General features: G+C 41.4%; 1 protein-coding gene across 4 annotated transcripts in view; it reads right to left on the bottom strand.

Annotated features, from left to right (window-relative positions):
* The window catches only part of srrm3 (serine/arginine repetitive matrix 3), a 115,735-nt gene that overhangs the window by 41,750 nt on the left and 53,127 nt on the right, over nucleotides 1-20,858 (bottom strand). For 3 of the 4 annotated variants that reach the window (XM_085173652.1, XM_085173651.1, XM_085173653.1), the window contains one exon: nucleotides 2,706-2,807. In XM_085173652.1, coding sequence (XP_085029778.1) covers nucleotides 2,706-2,807 — 102 coding nt within the window. Of the gene's footprint in view, nucleotides 1-2,705; nucleotides 2,808-6,566 lie in introns of all 4 variants that reach the window. The other variant, XM_085173654.1, reaches the window with a different exon arrangement.

The following is a 20,858-nucleotide window of genomic DNA, read 5'->3' as shown; positions in this document are numbered from 1 at the left end:
GGCAGATGTCGTTAATGGAGAGGACACATCACACATGTTTAACACAGGACACAGGAAGAGTTATGTATACTACTCTAGCAAGTCTGTGCTGGCTGTTTATCACTGTGACTGTATTAACGTTATAACTTTAATATATTTATTAAAGAACATATTTCTAATCTGCTTTTTATTAGTAGTTAGTATCAATAGGGGTCAACCTACAGATTAATTAAGGCATGTTAATGTCTAAAGAGGCATTTCACTTCAGCTTACTTCACACAGAGGTCTGCTTGCGTGTATTTTTTTTTTTAATCCTGGGTGAGCAAAAAGAATAAGGAAGAGTGGGAGGATAACAACCCTGCAAATTACAAGCTTCTTCAATTTTCCTTTGTAGAGAGGGAATGTTGCAGAATTTCAGGCGAGCACAGACATCCTAAATTGACCTGACTCACAAGTGCCCTTGAGAGTGAACTAATGTGAAAAGCAAAGCATGCAGAGTTTCCTGTGTCTTTATAGTTTGCCGTCTTTGGACCATAAAGGTTAATCTCATTCATCTTACTGTACATCACGGCTGTGGGTAACTCCTCCTCCCTAGCCTTCTTCTTCATTTCACTGTGGTTTAGTTAAATGTCAGACAACAGCTGACATGCAGAGGAGGGAGAATCAGTAGTCGCAACTGCGAGACAGGAAGCATGAGCGTCATTAACAGTCATTAGTTCAGAGACAGCAGGACAGGTTGCCACCACGACCATGCCTCTCTCCATCACTCACAGGTTCAGAACACTGAGTCAGGAACGCCTCCACACCCACATCCTGCTGTTGCCATTCCTCCCGTATTTCAAGGTTCCAGTCTTTGTGATTGTGTCTTTCTGTGACGTGGACAAAGTCTTTTTACACATTCATTCATTTTGATTGCTTTAATTCCGTCCTTGCTTGCCTCAGAAGAGGCACTCTCCCTCCCACCTTGCGCTTAAAGCTTGAACGAGGCTTAGCACTAAACAAATTGACAATTATCATGCCAATCTTCGCCTCATTGGCTTCCAGCAGAGTTTGGAATAGACTTTAAAATGCTACTGATTATTTTCAAAGCACCAGGGTTTTAACTATTCCCTGTGTATTCACAGAAAGGCAGTGCCAGTCAAAAGCCATTAAAAGTTATTGCACTTTTGCAATTACGGTCCACGTTCTTTGGAACCAACAGCTTCAAGGTATTATTTGAGTTGCAGGCCATTTCTCATGACCTCTTTTAAAATCAATTTCTGTTAGCATTTGCTATTTATTGCTGCCTAGTTATAGTAGTTTCATTTATTATGAAGCATCTGCATTCATTTTCTAATCAATTTATCATCAAGGATGATGCCTAATGACTTTGCTAACAATGTGTTTGCGAGAACAAAAAATGGAGGTGAGATAGGCTGTGAAAGAATATAAATACATTCTTTGGTTATGCATGGACAATCCTCTGAAAAAAACAATGAAATATATAAATTTTATGCAGAAACATCCACCCCTCTCCTCTCTTCTTCTCTGACCCGACTGGCACAAGTAGCTGTTAAACATTATTGTACAAAGACAAAGACTTATAGCTTAAGGGCAAATTTACAATGCAAGGCAACCAGAATTGCATAAAATTGATGAGAGGAGAAAATTCTGCTTATAATTTACGGACAGTGGCCTAATTTATGAAAATGTACAAAGTCTCTCTACAGAGAGAGGAGCAAAACAGATCTATCAGAACTGGGTGGGTACTGTGTGTGGGGGGTCTTGGAGGTCGAGTTTTTCGGGTCGAGTCTCTGTAATAAACATCCCATTTAATAAACACTAGAAGAGGATTTTAGGTAGTGCCAGACATGAACAGTTAGGGCATCACTGGGCTTCATTTTTGGGATTTTGAAGACCGATACCATTTTTTTTCTGTCACACATAAAGCATAAACGGGTTTAACATTTGTTAGGTGTAGTTACTGCACTTATGATTCTTTACTAAGATAATATGATAATGTAGCAAAAATTGGCACAACAAGTTACCCATTTATGCTCTGCCTGACTCTGCAGGTTGTTGTGCTTGTGCCATTCCAAACAAGATGTTGCCAGCAGTGTAGTTGCAGACTGCCCTCAGGCCATTTATCCATCCACTTTCTTCCACTTATCCAGAGCCGGGTTGTGGGGGCAGCAGCCTAAGCAGAAAAGCCTAATCCTCCCTCTGCCCAGCCACCGCCTCATGCTTATCCAGGGAACACTGAAGTGCTTCTGGTCCTGGGTCTATGTGCCCCCAGACACCTCACCCAGGAGAGGCCCAAGAGGCATCATTCTTGTCAGATATCTGAACCACCTGAACTGGGTCCATTAAATGTGGAGGAGTAGGGCCTCTACTCTGAGCCCCTCTTGAATGACTGAACTCACTCAATCTCTCAGAGAGAGGCCAGCTACCTTTCAGAGAAAGCCAATTTCTGTCGTTTGCATCTTAGGTATCGTTCTTACGGTCACTACTCAAAAGTGGTGACCAAATTCACATAGTGGTCAAACTGTGTAACATCAACACTCATACCATGGCTTCTCCCTTCTCTTCCTTACTTTTTATCCTTACTTGCATTTATCGGTGGTTATAAATGCAGATGCAGCTGACTGATGATTTTAAACTAGAGTGCACCACTAGGAAATCTGACCTTCAGTGGTAGATTTTCTAATGCACGTGTCACAGATATCAAAGCTGACGACATAACTTACATTGGTTGTGTGTGGGAGCCTTCTCTGGTGATAACGCCTTCTTTGTCCATCAGCATTTGTCTGAATGTGCTTACTTTCTGTCGGATTTCTTCTTCTGTGTACCTGAGGATAAGAAAACACAACAGTTAACAGACACATGTTCATCAGTAATCCACAGCTTTGAATCGCGGGTTCAGCAGTCAGCGAACAAGGATGAATCTGAATTCTTCTCAGTGTTAACTAGAGTCTATGTGAAGGCCTGTGAACACTGACACGGCAGCCTTTAATAACAGCACCGATTGCAGCAGAGGAACTGGCAAAACTAACTGTTATCTTTCATAACTGCCAGAAGCTCGCGTAGGAGGCGTGTTGTGCCCCGCTATCACACAGAGTCAGAAAAAATGGCAAAGGCTGTCTTCTGACCGCATCCTGACCAAAAATTACACTCAGCCAAATGATGCACATTCTGATGATTCACCGTCAACCTCTCTGGTCCCAGGCGGGCCGGTACTGCATGTTTTATTCTGCAAGTGAGCACCGTGACTCGCAACTGAGCTGAGAGTAACTGCAAGCAGCTTGTGGAGCTCTCTATCAGCTGACACAGACAGAATAATGAGGATCTCTGCAGAGGCACAGAAAAATCAATTACTGTCTCGGTCATATTGTAGATTTGTATTCATATTTTTTAATCTAACATATTTGGCTTTTTTTTTTAGATGGCTGTGGCTGTTAGTAGGGGCAAAAGAAGAGGAGCAAAATGATCAGTGCTGTAATGACGCTCTAATTTCATTGTGAATGTAACAATACGAATGCACAGAGTAAATCAGAAAGGCAAAACTGTTTATGCATACAGCTTTAGGCTACATCCTCCCAGTCTGTAAATTTCACAAGCAGCAGCCACAGTAGCACTACAGGCTGCCTCCTTTAGGAGCAGTGACAGCTCTAAGGTGGAGACAGTAATAATTCAACTAGCCTGTCTGAACAAGTCCCGTTTTAATCTACAGATACTCATAGTTCAGCCGTGCAAGAACATGTGCTTGACAGGACATGGCTTCTTAATTTCACTGCGCGCCGAAGCCCATCTCCCGGTAAATTCACACTAACTTCTAAACCATCTCCAAGTTCAGCTTGGGCTGTGGTAATGAGCTGTAATGAGTTATAGAGCCAGAGAGAAGGCTGGAGGTGGGAGGGAAAAGGGAGAGAATTAATAAAGCTGTGAAATGGTGGCCAAGAGCCAAACATCACAGAGGAAGACTGACTGGGACCCACTGGTATTAATAAGCAACTATAATGTTTATGTCACATTGAACAATGAAAGAGATCCAGCACTGTGCTCACACAGAAATCCAGCGAGATTTACCACACAGCTAAAAACACAGATACCTGTCTTGACCGTAAAACTGCATTCATTGTGTCTTTGAATCTAAACCTACTGGTGTGTGGTGTTTTCATATTTGGTGATCGGCCAATTAGTGCTAAGTAACAGACTAATAAAATACTAGAATTTCACTCCTGAAAACTAAAGGACAACCTTCCTGCAGATGGTCTGTACCACACTGCAAGCCATATTATTTGTAAGATAAAATGCTCCAAAAGGCACCAGCAGCACAAAGATAATAGATTCAAAGATTCAAGATTCAAAGTGTTTATTGTAATGTGTACAGAAGAAATAGCATTTCTCTGTGCAATGAAATTCTTCCTTTGCTGTCCATACACAAATGCCAAGTTGGGTAGGGTTGAAGCAACAAGATAAATAAGGATAAAATAAGACAAGACATTAAGATAAAAAAAAAAGATAAAAAAAAAAAAGCATAAAAATAATGAAAGATAAATAAATAATTACAAAAATAAGTAAGTAAAGACAAGTGAGGTATGTGCAAATTGCAATTGTGGTAGGTCAGCTGTTCAAGAGTCTGATAGCAGTGGGGAAGAAGGAGTTGTTGAGCCGGGACGTTCTGGATTTCACACTTCTAAACCTTCATCTTGAGGGCAGAAGTGTGAACAGTCCGTGTTGAGGGTATGTGGGGTCTTTGAGGATGGAGGCAGCTCAATAGAAATCAATAGATTAATTGATTTCAATTAGAATAAGTGAAGCCTACCAGTAATCAGTTTCAACCTCCTGTGATGGCACAGGAAATCAAAGCAGCCACGTCCCTAAACAACCTTAGGAAGTCACTGTGGAGTGGAAATATGGACATTACTTTTATTTTATTGTATGAAAGGATGAGAGAGAGATGGTAGCACAGAAACTACGCCCAGTACAGAAACAATAGCATTATGCTGGCATCAGAGCTTTGGCTCTTTGCAATCATCTGCACAGGTGATCATATAGCTGTAGATGCCAAAACGAGCCTGAACTTCAACAGGTAACAGAAGCAGTGATGAGCAGTCAGGCTTGAAACCTTCATATATGTATCCTCATTAGGAAACTAAGACGACAATGTGCCTCAGGCCATTCCTAAGGTTTTTTCTCCAGTGAGTAATTAAGTAACGTAGTGCATTAGTTTTAAGAAAAGTAACGGGTAATGTGTAATACAATATTTATTTTAGTAATGATGCCAAATCGAAAAGAGCCAGCTGAGGTGGTTCGGGCATCTGACAAGGATGCCTCCTGGGCGAGGTGTTCTGGGCATGTCCCACTGGGAGGAGGCCCCGGGGCAGACCCAGGACACGCTGGAGAGATTATATCTCTCGGCTGGCCTGGGAACGCCTTGGTGTTCCCCCGGATAGGCTAGAGGAGGTGGGTAGGGAGAGGGAGGTCTGGGCTTCTCTGCTTAGGCTGCTGCCCCCGCGACCCGGCCCCGGATGAAGCGGAAAAAGATGGATCGATGGATGGATGATGCCAACATTGTTGGCCTACCTATCTTTTAGGGGTGCAACGATACTCATATCGATATTGAACCATTTGATACAGTGCTTTCGGTTCGGTACACATATGTATCGAACAATACAAAATTTTTAATTTATTTTATCAACTTTTCTTCTGAAGATGCTGTCTGTGTTGAGCGCTCAGTGGCTCTGCGCTCGACAGTGCAGCCTAGGCGGAGTAGGCAGATTCACTGAGCGCAGGGCAAGCTAGCGAGACAGAAGGTTGCAACATGGCGAATTGAACCTCCCCCACCCTCATTCAGATGTGGCGTTTGGAACTATTTTGGTTTTCATGTGAAGTATGACCCTGAAGGTAAGCTGTCATGGACAAAAGTAAAACAGTATGTTGGATGTGACACGCAATGCTCAATTACATTGGTGGGAACTAGTGTGTTAGCAGGTTAGCTCGTTAACGTGTTGGCTGACCAGCCCCAGCACAGGGTGATCTGCGGTAGCTCCTTAACAGAGATTTGCCGTGTTGTGGCATTAATGTCATTTCAGATTAACCTGACAGCACTAGTGGGAACACAACGAATATGACTGCACATTTACTCTGACATTATCCTAGTGCAAAGACAAGTAGGAACAGACAAAAACAACAAGCACACATGCTACAAACTTTACCCGAGTCATTTAGACAGCCGTTAGCACATGATTCTCCTTATGGGGACCTGATATGTTTAACCACTTAAACCCCACGCCCCAGTACAGGGCAAAAAGGAGGAAATCACGTCATATAAAGCATTTCTACAACCACCAAACACACCGAAAACAAGCATGATTAAACGAGCAGTTAGGTAAGTGGCAGAAGTCCGCTAAACAAACAAAACCGAACCAGAAATTCTTCAGACTTCGTGTAACCGGCTAAAGATGGGCTGGTTAGCTTCCAGAGCTATCACTGACTCCACACACCAAGTTTCACCATGATCAGACCAAAATTCACTGAATGAGCCACAAAAGAAGACCACAAAAACACACAGCGGGGCAAATGCGCTAAGACAGAAATTGGCTTACTGTCCTGATTTCCTCTGTTATTTTCGCAGGTAGCCGGTAGCCACGTGATTAACAGTAGTTGACATGCCTACGTAGCCGCATCAGAGCAGTTTTCCGTCAACAACCTCCATTTTAGACCCACCTACAGACACGTGACTGAACAGACGCCACATGCAGTAAATTTGGGCCCACGTGGGTTTTGGCATCACAACGTCTGATTGGTTGAAGTGACGTGAACGTGGCATCGTCACTGTGAATCTATTGGCTCAAACATTAAAAATAGGTGTCAATCACGCAAATTGACCAAAAGAAACCAAAGTTACAGCCCCTCGGAGTTTAAAGGGCCAGAGGCCAATCAAACGCTCTATGCGCTGCAGAAAAGGGCCGTTGCCATGTAAATGTGTGGTTAATTCTTCAAAAATATATTTTTTAAAAAAGCATGTTTAGGCCTGTTAATAAAATTTATTAATTTCTGCTCTTTAATGCCTAAAAAAATCAACTGGCATGGTGTCCAATTGTGTGCCAAAATTGGACATTTTTGTACAATGTCTGGATATTCATGTATTGACAGCGCTGTAATTTTTCACTGTTTCACTTTAGAAACATAAATCTTTGCACAGATGATGTTTATATGTTGGTTACTGGATTTCTGGAACCAAATGTGATCTGAGGCATATTTTTCAAAGGGTTATATGCTAAAAATTTAAAAAAAAATTAGGCGAGGATAAAATCTACTTACTTTTTCTGTGTTCCAGTCTCAGTAACTTTGACACAGTAATATCTGATTCAATATTTACACCTCTGATGAAATTTCCCAAGTGTTAGCTTTATTTTAATACCAAGATTGTAAGGACAGAGTTTATAATTGCAGAGAAATAATCAATTAAATTTGGGCATTACATTTTCGAGCAGGAAGCTCAGAAACCTTGGGGCTTAAGAGGTTAATATGCTTCTGAGAATATACCCCAGAAGAAGTGTATAGTATAGCTTTTATTTTGGAAAGAGCCATTTCTCTGTAATAAACTCTCTTTTCCAAAGATGAGTGATTCCTCAATCAGATATGATTTTTTTTTATTACTTTGTTGTTTCAGCAACATTAAATTTAAAAACTGTACTTTTGAGTTAAAATATATATTTATAATTTTAATAAATGACAAATTAAAAAAGCATGAACATTTTTTTTGTATCGAACCGTGACACCAAAGTATCGAACCGAACCGAACCGTGAATTTTGTGTATCGTTGCACCCCTACTATCTTTGTATGCAACATATTGATATTTTATCATTCTTCTCATGTTTGTGTGCAAGAAAGCAAATAAGCACATTTCAAAAACATAATACCACCCCTTATGCAGGAGTTTACAAAAATCATAATTTGCACCAATGAAAGCTGTTAGATCAGTGTATTTAAAATCTAAAAATAAAATTTCAAAGGAGCTTTCGTAAAGTTTCAGCATGCCGATATATCAGAAATTTTTGTAAGTTTGAACAGTGATATTGGCTGATACAATAAAGGGACGGTACAAACTGTGGTATGACTTACGACTTTCTGCAGTTGCATGCATTCATTAATCCACACAAAAATCACAGAATAAAATAGGTAATATTTCTTCTTTCTTTTTTTTTTTGAAGCTGAATGCAATCCAGTGGTATTTGTCACTGTATATAGACTGTTAATGTATAACTGAAGACATAAGATAACAAAGCACAATATATAAATAAAACAGGGTAAAAAAAACACCTAAAAGGTGTGAGCCGAAGTAAAAGGGTAGAGATAGCGCTTTAAGTTTAAAAGTATTAACATTCTCTGCTGTCCTCAGGTCTTCCATTAGAATTATTATTTTTTTTTTTTTACAGATATGGACCTCAGTAACAGAAATAGGTTCATCTTTGCCTCAAATGCATCTTTTGGCAGAACCATTTTCCCAAGCTGGATTGTAAAAGGATTCAGTGGCTCATTTCAGCGTGGAAACAGCATTAATCAGATGAGTGTTTGCGTTCTCAGATTAAATATAGCTGCCAACACCATGTATTCTGAGCCACTTGCTATCAGTGCCCTGATGGTGCGGAGAATGAGATTAGGAAAAGTGCGATGGAGAGCTGAAATAGCTGGAAGATGGCCCAGCAGAGAAGAAGCCAGCCGGTGTGACAGCGCCATCAGGTCCTGCTGTACGGCAATCTGTCAACCCAGCAGCTGTCAACTCAGCACAATGGAGGCCACAAACATACAGTTTATATTCATGGCTTTCCATTCATGGCTCCGGATCCATCACCATACATTAGCCACTACGTGACAACTCTACAGCAGTCCCAGTGTTCTCCCAGCTGTCTGCTGCAGATTGAAGAAGAGTGTATAAGCGTGGTGGGGAGAGTGAATGTGTGCTGGCCCAAAAAGAGGCCACAGCCAAAGTAAGCCATTCTCCTTCATATTGTGTTGATCATATTGGTGATGATGCTACTGATGCTACTCAGGTACCTTAGCTCAAGCGATAAAATAATAGTTTGAACTCATCGAGCTGAAGTGCTTAATGACATACAGTACTGTGCAAAAGTCTTGACCCACCTTACATTTCTTTATATTTTGCTACCAAGGAGCAGGTCTTTTTTTGAAATTGCATTTGAGCCCATAAACAGGAAACAGAAAAAAGTATGAGGATTTGACTGGATAACTTCTCACAACTGTACATACTATGTAATTCCATTTATGTTTGCATGTTTCAATAAATCATTTAACCTATTTCCAATTTTTCTAGTAAAATATAAAGAAATGGAAAAACCTGCAGACCCTCTGCTTCCCTCTCTGCCCCTCCCCCACCTTCTCTTTCCTCCTGCTGAATTGCTCTATTCTGAAGCTCAGTGCAGCTTCACAGTATGAAGCACAGCAAAGGCAATGTTTGATCGGTCTAGCTTACGAACCAAAGTCTGAGAGTGTGTACACAGCAGTGGTGATGCTTTAACAAAGAGCCTGAGATTTAAGTAGGGGCTTGCAGAATCTCAGACAGCACCTGAATCACACAGCACCCGAATCCCTCCTGGAAACTAGTGAGTGGTGGGCGCTTAAAGAAAGAAGTTAAAAACTCCTTTTTAAATTACCAGACTTCTGTGCTGCATTTCAAGAGACAGACAAAAATCTATTGTGAGCTCAGATCAATCAGTGTAAACGGCTACTTACTACTAGAGTCCCAGAGAGCAGCCATTTGGCTTTTCTACCTTTAAAACCCGCCTACCAGCCAAATGTCTGGTAGGCTTTTAGCTAATATCCTGAACTGAACTGAACTGAACTGTGAACTGCTGCTTTTGTTATGTAAATAAGGTGGGGCCATGCTGAGTCACTTGGAGTGGTTAGTTTCCTGGGCCACAAGGAAACTTGTGTTTCAGTTTGCCATCTTAGGGAGAAATCAACACACATGGGTGTATTTTCTTTGTTGCTGAAATTTATTGATAAAAACAGTACAAAAAAACAAAAAACAACCATTTGTACACATATTTACATATTTGAACAAATAATGTTCATGCTTTTTTTAATTTGTCATTTATTAAAATTATAAATATATATTTTAACTCAAAAGTACAGTTTTTAAATTTAATGTTGCTGAAACAACAAAGTAATAAAAAAAATTCATATCTGATTGAGGAATCACTCATCTTTGGAAAAGAGAGTTTATTACAGAGAAATGGCTCTTTCCAAAATAAAAGCTATACTATACACTTCTTCTGGGCTATATTCTCAGCAGCATATTAACCTCTTAAGCCCCAGGGGGTTTCTGAGCTTCCTGCTCGAAAATGTAATGCCCAAATTTAATTGATTATTTCTCTGCAATTACAAACTCTGTCCTTACAATCTTGGTATCAAAATAAAGCTAACACTTGGGAAATTTCATCAGAGGTGTAAATATTGAATCAGATATTACTGTGTCAAAGTTACTGAGACTGGAACACAGAAAAAGTAAGTAGATTTTATCCTCGCCTAATTTTTTTTTGAATTTTTAGCATATAACCCTTTGAAAAATATGCCTCAGATCACATTTGGTTCCAGAAATCCAGTAACCAACATATAAACATCATCTGTGCAAAGATTTATGTTTCTAAAGTGAAACAGTGAAAAATTACAGCGCTGTCAATACATGAATATCCAGACGTTGTACAAAAATGTCCAATTTTGGCACACAAATGGACACCATGCCAGTTGATTTTTTTTAGGTATTAAAGAGCAGAAATTAATAAATTTTATTAACAGGCCTAAACATGCTTTTTTTAAAAATATATTTTTGAAGAATTAACCACACATTTACATGGCAACGGCCCTTTTCTGCAGCGCATAGAGCGTTTGATTGGCCTCTGGCCCTTTAAACTCCGAGGGGCTGTAACTTTGGTTTCTTTTGGTCAATTTGCGTGATTGACACCTATTTTTAATGTTTGAGCCAATAGATTCACAGTGACGATGCCACGTTCACGTCACTTCAACCAATCAGACGTTGTGATGCCAAAACCCACGTGGGCCCAAATTTACTGCATGTGGCGTCTGTTCAGTCACGTGTCTGTAGGTGGGTCTAAAATGGAGGTTGTTGACGGAAAACTGCTCTGATGCGGCTAGGTAGGCATGGCAACTACTGTTAATCACGTGGCTACCGGCTACCGGCGAAAATAACGGAGGAAATCAGGACGGTAAGCCAATTTCTGTCTTAGCGCATTTGCGCCGCTGTGTGTTTTTGTGGTCTTCTTTTGTGGCTCATTCAGTGAATTTTAGTCTGATCGTGGTGAAACTTGGTGTGTGGAGTCAGTGATAGCTCTGGAAGCTAACCAGCCCATCTTTAGCCGGTTACACGAAGTCTGAAGAATTTCTGGTTCGGTTTTGTTTGTTTAGCGGACTTCTGCGCATTTACGTAACTGCTCATTTAATCACGCTTGTTTTCAGTGTGTTTGGTGGTTGTAGAAATGCTTTATATGACGTGATTTCCTCCTTTTTGCCCCGTACTGGGGCGTGGGGCTTAAGTGGTTAAACATATCAGGTCCCCATAAGGAGAATCATGTGCTAACGGCTGTCTAAATGACTCGGGTAAAGTTTGTAGCATGTGTGCTTGTTGTTTTTGTCTGCTTCCACTTGTCTTTGCACTAGGATGATGTCGGAGTAAATGTGCAGTCATATTTGTTGTGTTCCCACTAGTGCTGTCAGCGTTAATCTGAAATGAGTTAACGCCACAACACGGCAAATCTCTGTTAACGAGCTACCGCAGATCACCCTGTGCGTGGGGCTGGACGGCCAACACGTTAACGAGCTAACCTGCTAACACACTAGTTCCCACCAATGTAATTGAGCATTGCGTGGCACATCCAACATACTGTTTTACTTTTGTCCATGACAGCTTACCTTCAGGGTCATACTTCACATGAAAACCAAAATAGTTCCAAACGCCACATCTGAATGAGGGTGGGGGAGGTTCAATTTGCCATGTTGCAAACTTCTGTCTCGCTAGCTTGCCCTGCGCTCAGTGAATCTGCGTTCGACTACTCCCCTAGGCTGCACTGTCGAGCGCAGATCCACTGAGCGCTCAACACAGACAGCATCGTCAGAAGAAAAGTTGATAAAATAATTAAAAATTTTGTATTGTTTGATACATATGCGTACCGAACCGAAAGCACTGTATCGAACGGTTCAATATTGATACGAGTATCGTTGCACCCCTAATATTTACAAATAATAATAAAAAGTGAGTGAGTACATTTCAACATTTTCAGCAATCACTCACTATCCTGGCAATGCCATGGCATCTGTAGTCTGCATTTACCACATGTGTATCTGTAGCAGTGAACACATCGCACAGTGGCATGATTGTTCTTGCATTTGTGTTTGACCTGACATATGGCTCTTTTTCCAGGGCTAGGTGTGGAGGGTTGTGTCCAAAGAAACTGTTCTTTTCTTGCCTTCTTCCCAGCCATATGAGAGTTAGCCAACTCTCTTGCAAATGTACTTCCCTTGCCAAGATATGGGAAGACATTGCAAATGTACTTGGATTTTAGGTCGCTAGCCACCCAAAACTTGATCCCAAACTTGTCAGGTTTACTTGCAATATACTGCAGGGTTAGGGTTATACTGTGGGTTTCCCAGGTTTGCTGACCAGCAGTCATGTAGTGATGGAACCCTAGTAAACCCCCGCAAGATGACAATTGCATCCACCTCAACACAAAAGGAAGTTCACAGCTTTTAGCAGCTCCCCACCCCCACACACAAACAAAGAGGCAGTTGGCAGTTAGAAATCAGCAATCATTCACACACCCCCACTTCTCAGGTAACAACCTAATTTACATATGAATTGATGCTAAAAGACTAGCCAATTTAGCTTCCACTTGGCTGACTTGGGTTAGAAAAGCCTGGGACTTCCAGTGTAGATGTTCGTCAAAAGCTTTTAGATTAAGCAGACTGAAACAACACATTCCTTCTCTCTACACACAATTAGCCCTTCTTGCAGCTGTAAAGGTGTAGCTGATTTCTTCCTCGCACACCATCTGTTCTGACACAGTGCTGAGCAACGGCTGGTCACTCCCAGCCAGGCTGAGCAACACTGAATTCAAATGACTGTTTAACTGAGCATGTCGCTTGTGTATTTTCATCTCTCTGCATATATGAATATGAGGTGAGACTGTCCAGGAGCCAGTTAGCCAAGTTGATGCAAACGAAGGCCATTTAGTGAAGGCCCACTGCCTATGGCAGACCTTCCCAAAGTGTGGGACCCCCCCCCCCCTCCCTGCAGAGCCATTGCGGGGGGGAGGGGGGAGCGTGGTATGAAAAGGAAAAAACAAAACAAAAAAAAACGTTTTTTGACGGGGCTCCCACACAAACGCAAAGCAGGAGATGAAGCATCGCTGAATATGTTTCCAAACCAACTTCATTCTAAGCCAAAGACTAGAAAATATGGTGAAGCATATCTTCCCTTTGACTTCACCTGCACATGCGTCAGGTAGGTCTCCCCTGCATAATTGGTTTTCCCTTCGTCGGGAGCACACGCTGGGCTCTTCAAATCACGGACAAACAGTATCCCACATTCTTGATTTTTAGTTCACAAACACTTGTTATAATAACTAACTACTCCTGACATTTTGGAGATGTTAGCTCTTTATACTGTAAAGTTAAAGCGGGATAAAAATAATATCAGGCTGATCCTGCCACGATTTGTTCCGCCGGTTCAAATCACGGACAAACAGTATCCCACAGTTGTTTATGTTTTTAAACCCATTTTGCACAGAGAGGCATTTTTTGAAAAATGTATTGATAGCAATGTTGAATATTATTACACAGGAAAAAAACAACTACACGTAAAATAATTACAACGTGATGCCTCTGCCTTTCTAAATGGAGGGACATTATCTGCGTGTGTGTATGTAAGCGTGTAAAACCTGAAGATAGAGACAAAATACTGTCACTGTTAATCTGAATATCTGCCATTCTGCAATTCTTCTCATGTAAACAATAACGTGGCGCACAGCGTGACATGAAAAAAGGCACATATCTTTGACGTTGCCTGACAAACTCTGTATTCCTTGTCCACACGTGCACGTAAAAAAGGAGTTTTAAAAAATCTCAGTTTTCTGTGATTCGAAACGCCGTTAACATGTGGACGAAAGGTCCAAACCATAGAAACAGCTGCGTTTTCAAAAATACCCGTGTAGGTGTGGACATAGTGTAAGAGTTAGTAGTTTATCTTCTTACTACCTGTAATTTATTGCAGATTAATTGTATTTACTTAATTGTTTACTAAATGTTTGAGGTGTGAAATAAACCGCAGTGGAGCAAAATATGGGTGCGTGTGATTAAAGGATGTGTTTGGGGGGGGGGCGCAAACATTTTTCTTGTAAAACAAAGGGGGCCTGGCAAAAAAAGTTTTGGGAACCACTGGCCTATGGCATGCAAACTTCCAGTGATTTGGGCGGAAAAAGACAGGGGACATCGTAGGGCTGCTCAATTAATCGCATTTTAATCACGATTACGATCTGGGCTTTCAACGGTCATTAAAAATGACTGAGCCGATTATTAGCCCCTGCCCCGTGCTTTACTCTCGCGCTGCTCCGTGTGGCAAATCGAGCGCACCTCTCTGCATTTCGAACACGTGTCGCAACAATTAAGAGGACCCGAGGGAAGCTCGGAAAGCTAAGCAGAAGTTATTTGGAGAGGAGAGTGACTGCTGTTGGTTGAAAAGAGAGGTAAAAAAAACTTCAGTGGTGTGGAAACATTATGGGTTCGCGGAGTCAGACGTGGATCAAGTAGATATAGTGTGTAAACTTTGCTACAGTGTCGTAGCTGCACCACAGAGCAACACTGCAAAGTTCACTAAACATAGATGTTTACATTTTTCATTTATTTTTTATATTGCAAACATTTGCACTGTTATCAGTATTTGCACACTATTTTATATAATTTTTTGACAATCTTTAAAGTCATTATCCAATACATTGTTATTGTTAAATAAATATCGTCAAATAATCGAGATCTCAATTTCAGTGAAAATAATCGTGATTATCATTTTTGCCATAATCGAGCAGCCCTAGGACATTGATCAGAGCAAGGGGCCTGTCCGCCACCCAGCAATAAAAAAAATCACCACGATTAAAGAACTTGATTAGAGTGATTAGACAGCTCTGAGCACTTACAGATTTCACTCATTAACTCACGTTCCTGGAAAATGAATAGCTCTGGCCCCTAGACTGTCCTTATGCTGATAGTCATTGATTTGATGAGGAGTGCCTTTGCGTGAAGTGCCCGTGTTCTCATTCCTGACTGCTGGCAATGTCTCTGACTTTGATATCTGAAGAGCTTTTCTCTATAAGTCGTCCCCAGGTGCTGCTATATGCATATGAAACTTTGCAGCCATCAATTCTGATGCAAAGGTACAGAAAAAAAAGGCGATGCCAGTGAAGTTAGTAAGATTGAATGGCTCTGGGAACATGGGAAGCCAAACCTGAACACCCCCACATTTCTATTTCAGGGGTAGAATTAAAATGACCTACGGAGTGCCACAGTGAAATAGTTTAACTCTCAAGTGGAGAGAGGCTTTTAAATTGATGCTCTCTGCAGCTATAAATTTTCTGTTAGATAACAGATTTAACATAAACCAGAGAGAATGGGCAACAAAGAACAAGTACACCTTTTTCCCACTTTATAAAGCTGCCCTCTTCACCTCCTCCACAATGTAAGCAGCTCAATGGCTGGAGCAGCACAATCCACCATTTCTGATTGCTCATCTTCTCTAAGACTTTCTACAACAACAGGTTTTGAAGTTGTTTTGTCTAGCACAGACCTTCTTTATTGCCTTGAGAGCCCCTCTTGTTACAATTTATAAAATGGGCCATTCACCCTGAGATGTTTTCCCATCCAGTGTTTTTTTTTTTTTTTTTTTTTTTGGTCTTCCAGGACACACACTTATCGTCTTGTGTCTTATGACGCAGGCTTTGGCTTGCAGGAAAAGCTCCATCAGAGCAGAGAGAGAGAATTATTTGCTCTGGCCTCAAAGGCTCTGAGAGAAGCTCTCTTAATAAGATCCGGGCTGCTCACATCTTTTGCAATTAAAAAAGTGTCACTGTAGATGTTACATCACAATGGAAGCAGCCAAAACGCTCCAAGTTCGCTCTGAGCTAATATAAAGCTTCCTCTTCTTACTGTTCTGCCTTGGGTCACTTGTATGCCTGTATCAACATATAATACTCAAATTTAGCTGTGTTGTTCCTTATTTTGTTTATGTTGGACCAGACCTCTCTACTTGACTTTAAAACAGATATTCATTTTTCAATACACAAGCGCAACTATTGTTTTTGCTTGGCGAAGCGGTAAGACATATTTCTTGTCTCCTTTTTAAAAGGCTCATAGTGCTGTGCACCGGCATCTTGATGCATCCACAAGCCTAGCACACACTTTCAACATTATCTTGGTGTCTCTCAACCTTCATATGTACTGACACATATATGGAGCTTGGAGCTCCTGTGTGGGTTTTTTGGGTGTGTGTGTGTGTGGGGGGGGGGGGCTCTCTGTGAAGAGAGCTCATTAAAGGCTCAGACACCACAGGAGTTCAAACCATGCATGATTATTATGCCTCGGTTAGCATAGAAAAACACCCCTGAAATAGAGTCTGGACCCTTGCATACAGAGCAGCCACTGTGATCAAAATCATTCAGCCAGGCGTATTATTATGTGGCACCTAGAGCTGATTAGAAGTAGACACTACGCATTAGTTTGACATATTCAGTACATCAATATTCTTTGATGGGAGACGGATGGGATGCTGATAGAGCTTAAGTTATGTTCTATCGCCTACAGGAGCTACTCTAACAGACCGTGCCTCTTGTGCTCTTCCAGACATATGTCACATATATGATATATGTAACCTCTAGCCCATCTCATATACATGAAAAGGCGATGCACCATGCAGTGATGGAGCACTCAATGTACCAATAAATGCGAGATGCTGCCAAGCCTTGGATAGCTAAATGAATGCACTCGCTGAGCCTGTCTAATTGGCTCCCGGGGTGAGGCCATCACTCACGACAGACCATTTATCCTGGGTTTATCTTCGGAGAGGAGCTAGGGGGCTGTGTGGAAAGGGAGGAGGGGAGTGTCTTGCCATGTGCTGGCAAAGCTAGGGAAATGGGATGGGGGGCGCTGCCATCCAACCTTCCCCTGAGCCTAATCCTTCACCCCGTCCTCAGTCAAAACCAGGATTCGAGGGTGACGTGGCTTAAATCCACTACAAATGAAAACAGACTCCAGCCACCATCTTAATTGTGTCTAATGCCTGGCATTGCTCTGCCTCTCTATCCCTGTGTTTCATCCCCCGCTCTATCCCTTAATCCTGCACACACGCTCTCTCATTTAAAGAGGCACATTAGAAATTGGAGAGGCACGGGTAGCTGTGCTGAGCCAAGCTGCCAAATGGGATTCTCCTTTGATTATAGCTTAACAAGATGAGTTGAGTCCATCCAGGGCTTGCTTTAACACTCAGCTGAGTGGTCGCCATCCTTCATGTGCGACCGTGTGCCAGCCGAGGCCGTGCAGTCAGATGAGCACAGTGGAGCCCGTCAGTGCGAATGTCTTGTCTCCTTGCGTGCTGTCATCATTTGCCAAGCTGCTGCGTGCCACTACACCACTCCTGTAGACATCGTGGCTCTTTTCTCAAACTGGGACCTATTACATCTTCTCCAGGCCAGGAGATGAGTAGACCTTGACAGATGGCAAGTGTGTAACCCCCTCTGTCTATCCTCAGTAGCTGTCCTTCAGCTTCATCGATCTGCTGTGGCTCTACTATTACCCTACAGACTTAATGAGACCTCGTAGGCTGACAAGAGCAGTCACGCTCAGGGAACAATGGACGAGCACAAAAATGAGTGGCAGTACAATCCAGCTTCACCTTTAAAAAAAAAACACTGAGTGCATGTGTTTCATGTATTTCATGTAAATACTTAGCCAGATAAAAGATTCCTCACTCTAGCATTCAAATGTTCCTGCCACCTCTCATATCAACACTAAGCCCCCCCAAAAAACAAAAAAAAAATCCCTCTCTAATTAGATTGCCTTTGATTCAATTGGATCACTCTCCCCAATACATCATGGATTAGTCAGCTTTCTGTAAATGACAAATGTGATGTGAGTAAAATGTCACGAGGTATCAGTGGGAAAGTGAGTTTTCTCTGCACTGACACAGGATCACAGAGCTCATCATTAATTATGGTCTCGCCTGGAGTTTGGCTGCGAGCTGTAGTTATTCAAGCAGCAGTGTGCATGTGTGTACAGTATGTGTGTGTGTGTGTGAGAGCAAACACGCCAGGGAGAAGCACTGAGATTGTGGATAAGGGCTGACTGCCATCTCTACAGTTTCCATGGTTCTTCCTAACTTTTGCTGGATGCTAATGAAATGGACTCGGCTGGGCTGTCCTGCGTTCTGAGCTGACTATCCCTATGGCTGTAACACATTTAGCTGAGTAAAATTCAAGTCAGTGGCAACATTGGGAAGCAGAAATGGGTGGGTGATTGAATTGCTACATCTCTATATGCATGCATGATTACCTTCCCTAACTAACTCACACTGTTGGCTTGGGAACAGTGTACAATCCCCTGACACCCATGACAAGGCCCTTCAACACCTCCCTGTGTCTCCACAGGCACCCAACCAGAAAGCAGGAGACCTTAAAGCAAATACATGATTCTTCGCTGGGCTGCTGATTGCTAGCGCTGCCAATTATGTTAACTAGGGCACCCGGCCAATCAGGAAGCACCCAGGTCCTGCACCCTGAACCCTTCTTATGCCAAGAAACAGTTATTTTTAGCTCTATCTTTAGAGGTTTCAGAGCAACCTCCTACAAGAAGGACTGCAGTTTAATTCATTGTCTCACAATAATGCCTGTTTTAAAAATGAGAATAAAAGAATAATATGATTCAATTGTGTCATGACAGAGCACTGTGACTGATAACATTTCCAAAGCATGCTGATAAAAGTATAAAAACACATTGTTATGCACCATTTCCTCCCAAAAACACAGCTCCTTAAGTTTACTCCACTCTTCCAGAGAGAATAGTTTCTTTTTCATCCTCCCAATATTATGATGAAAATGACTTCTGGCAGGTTACGGTGTCTGAATGTAATGTTCTGGTGCAGCTTGTGAACTCAGCACCCCTACAGGTACATACCTGTCAATGTCAGGCTCTGTGCTACACAAGCCTTTATGGCTTGCACTCCAACAAGCATCCCAATAACTGCATTGTGAAAAACAGATAAACAACTACCGTTTCTCTGAAAAAGGTAATGTCAGTTGACATCAAAACCCAAGAGCAACTCTTTTTTTCCATCTGACTTGCCTACGCAAGCATTTCAGATTGGACTCTAGTTTGAATACACATGCATCACATGTGGGCTTCCTTACAAAGCCAAACACAACCTTTCGCTCAGCTGAATCAAGAGCCGAGATGCTCTATGAGGCTAGCAGTTCCACTTCTATTTGTGTGTTTAGCTCACAAAATTGTCTCCCATGATTTAGAAGACATAGCTCATATTGCCAACCTGCTGCCAGCATATTGAGTCAAATTACAGGACTTGGAAAAAAATAGCGGCCAAGAACAAGAGCAGCAAAGTACTGTTGCAGAAATAATAAAGAAATGCTTCAACACGAAGGGAGATAATTTAAAAAAAGAAAACTTGGATCAATATATGACTAGGTGCTAGATTGTTAGATTCAAGGGGTAAGGCTTCAGCCACACAGGCCTAGAGACCTCTTGGCAATCTCTGCTCTAGGTCTTAAAAATTAATTTGTTTTCAATTTCAGCCATTAGTAAGAAAATTGTCCAAGAAAAACATGTATTGAACTGAAAATAAAATATCAACTACATTGTAGTATTCTCCCATCTAATAGCTCTATGATATTTTTTGGCCCCAGTCACAAAGACCTAGCAACCAGGTGGTGAGTGCATAGCAACCGTAACTAGGGAAAAATTATATTTATATTGGTTGGCAAGTGACTGCTGCCTTTCACAAATTAGTTTGCTCATAAGGAGATTGCCACAGTTGCCTGCAGTTTGCATTAAAGATGGCAACGTTCTGACAAACACTAACTGGCCAATGAGCACTAAGCTAACTGACCAATGAGCAGTAGTAAAACTTGAAAAAAGTGAAATGCAAGCTGGAAGTGGAAACAATTTTCCCTCAAAGTCAAAGTTGTGCCTTACCACTGAAACTGTAACTCTTCTGCAGGTAATATTTTAGTTTGACTTCAACAGATGGCTTCCTTGGGGAATTTTCTTACTAATGACTGAACCTTATAACAAATAAGCCCGGTGCAAATCAATAGACCAAACTATTAAACTTCTCTTTGATTAGGTTTAGATTGAGTTATTTCTTTATTAATGCAACTTTGTAAATGCTTAAGGCACTGTAAGCCTAGCAAATCAGCTCCCCGTCTAGTTTAATAAATCTAGTTGCCTCGACAACTCTGGTTTTATTCATACTACACATGTGACTAACTATGAATGCAAGCACATTATTACCCGTATCCTTATTTAGTTAACCTTATTTTTATCTTCTGTTTTGTAATCTGTGTAATCTGTGCTGACTAAAAATTACTTTAGTGTTTACCATGGCAACCTAAACTTACTCAGCTCTTCAAATAACTTAAAAAAGGTCTCCAAACAAATTAAATGATAAATAAAGGACTATAATAATATAACACTCAGGACTATCATTGTACCCTATATAATCATTCCCTCAGGGTCAAAAATCAAGTTATTTTTGACCAACTTAGTACTGTTATCTTATCTATTGTCTTTTTACTATTTGTTCTTT

Source organism: Neolamprologus multifasciatus, chromosome 10 (assembly GCF_963576455.1).
Source record: "Neolamprologus multifasciatus chromosome 10, fNeoMul1.2, whole genome shotgun sequence".
NCBI classification, from domain to species: Eukaryota; Metazoa; Chordata; class Actinopteri; order Cichliformes; family Cichlidae; genus Neolamprologus; species Neolamprologus multifasciatus.
This window is presented reverse-complemented; position numbering and strand designations above follow the sequence as displayed.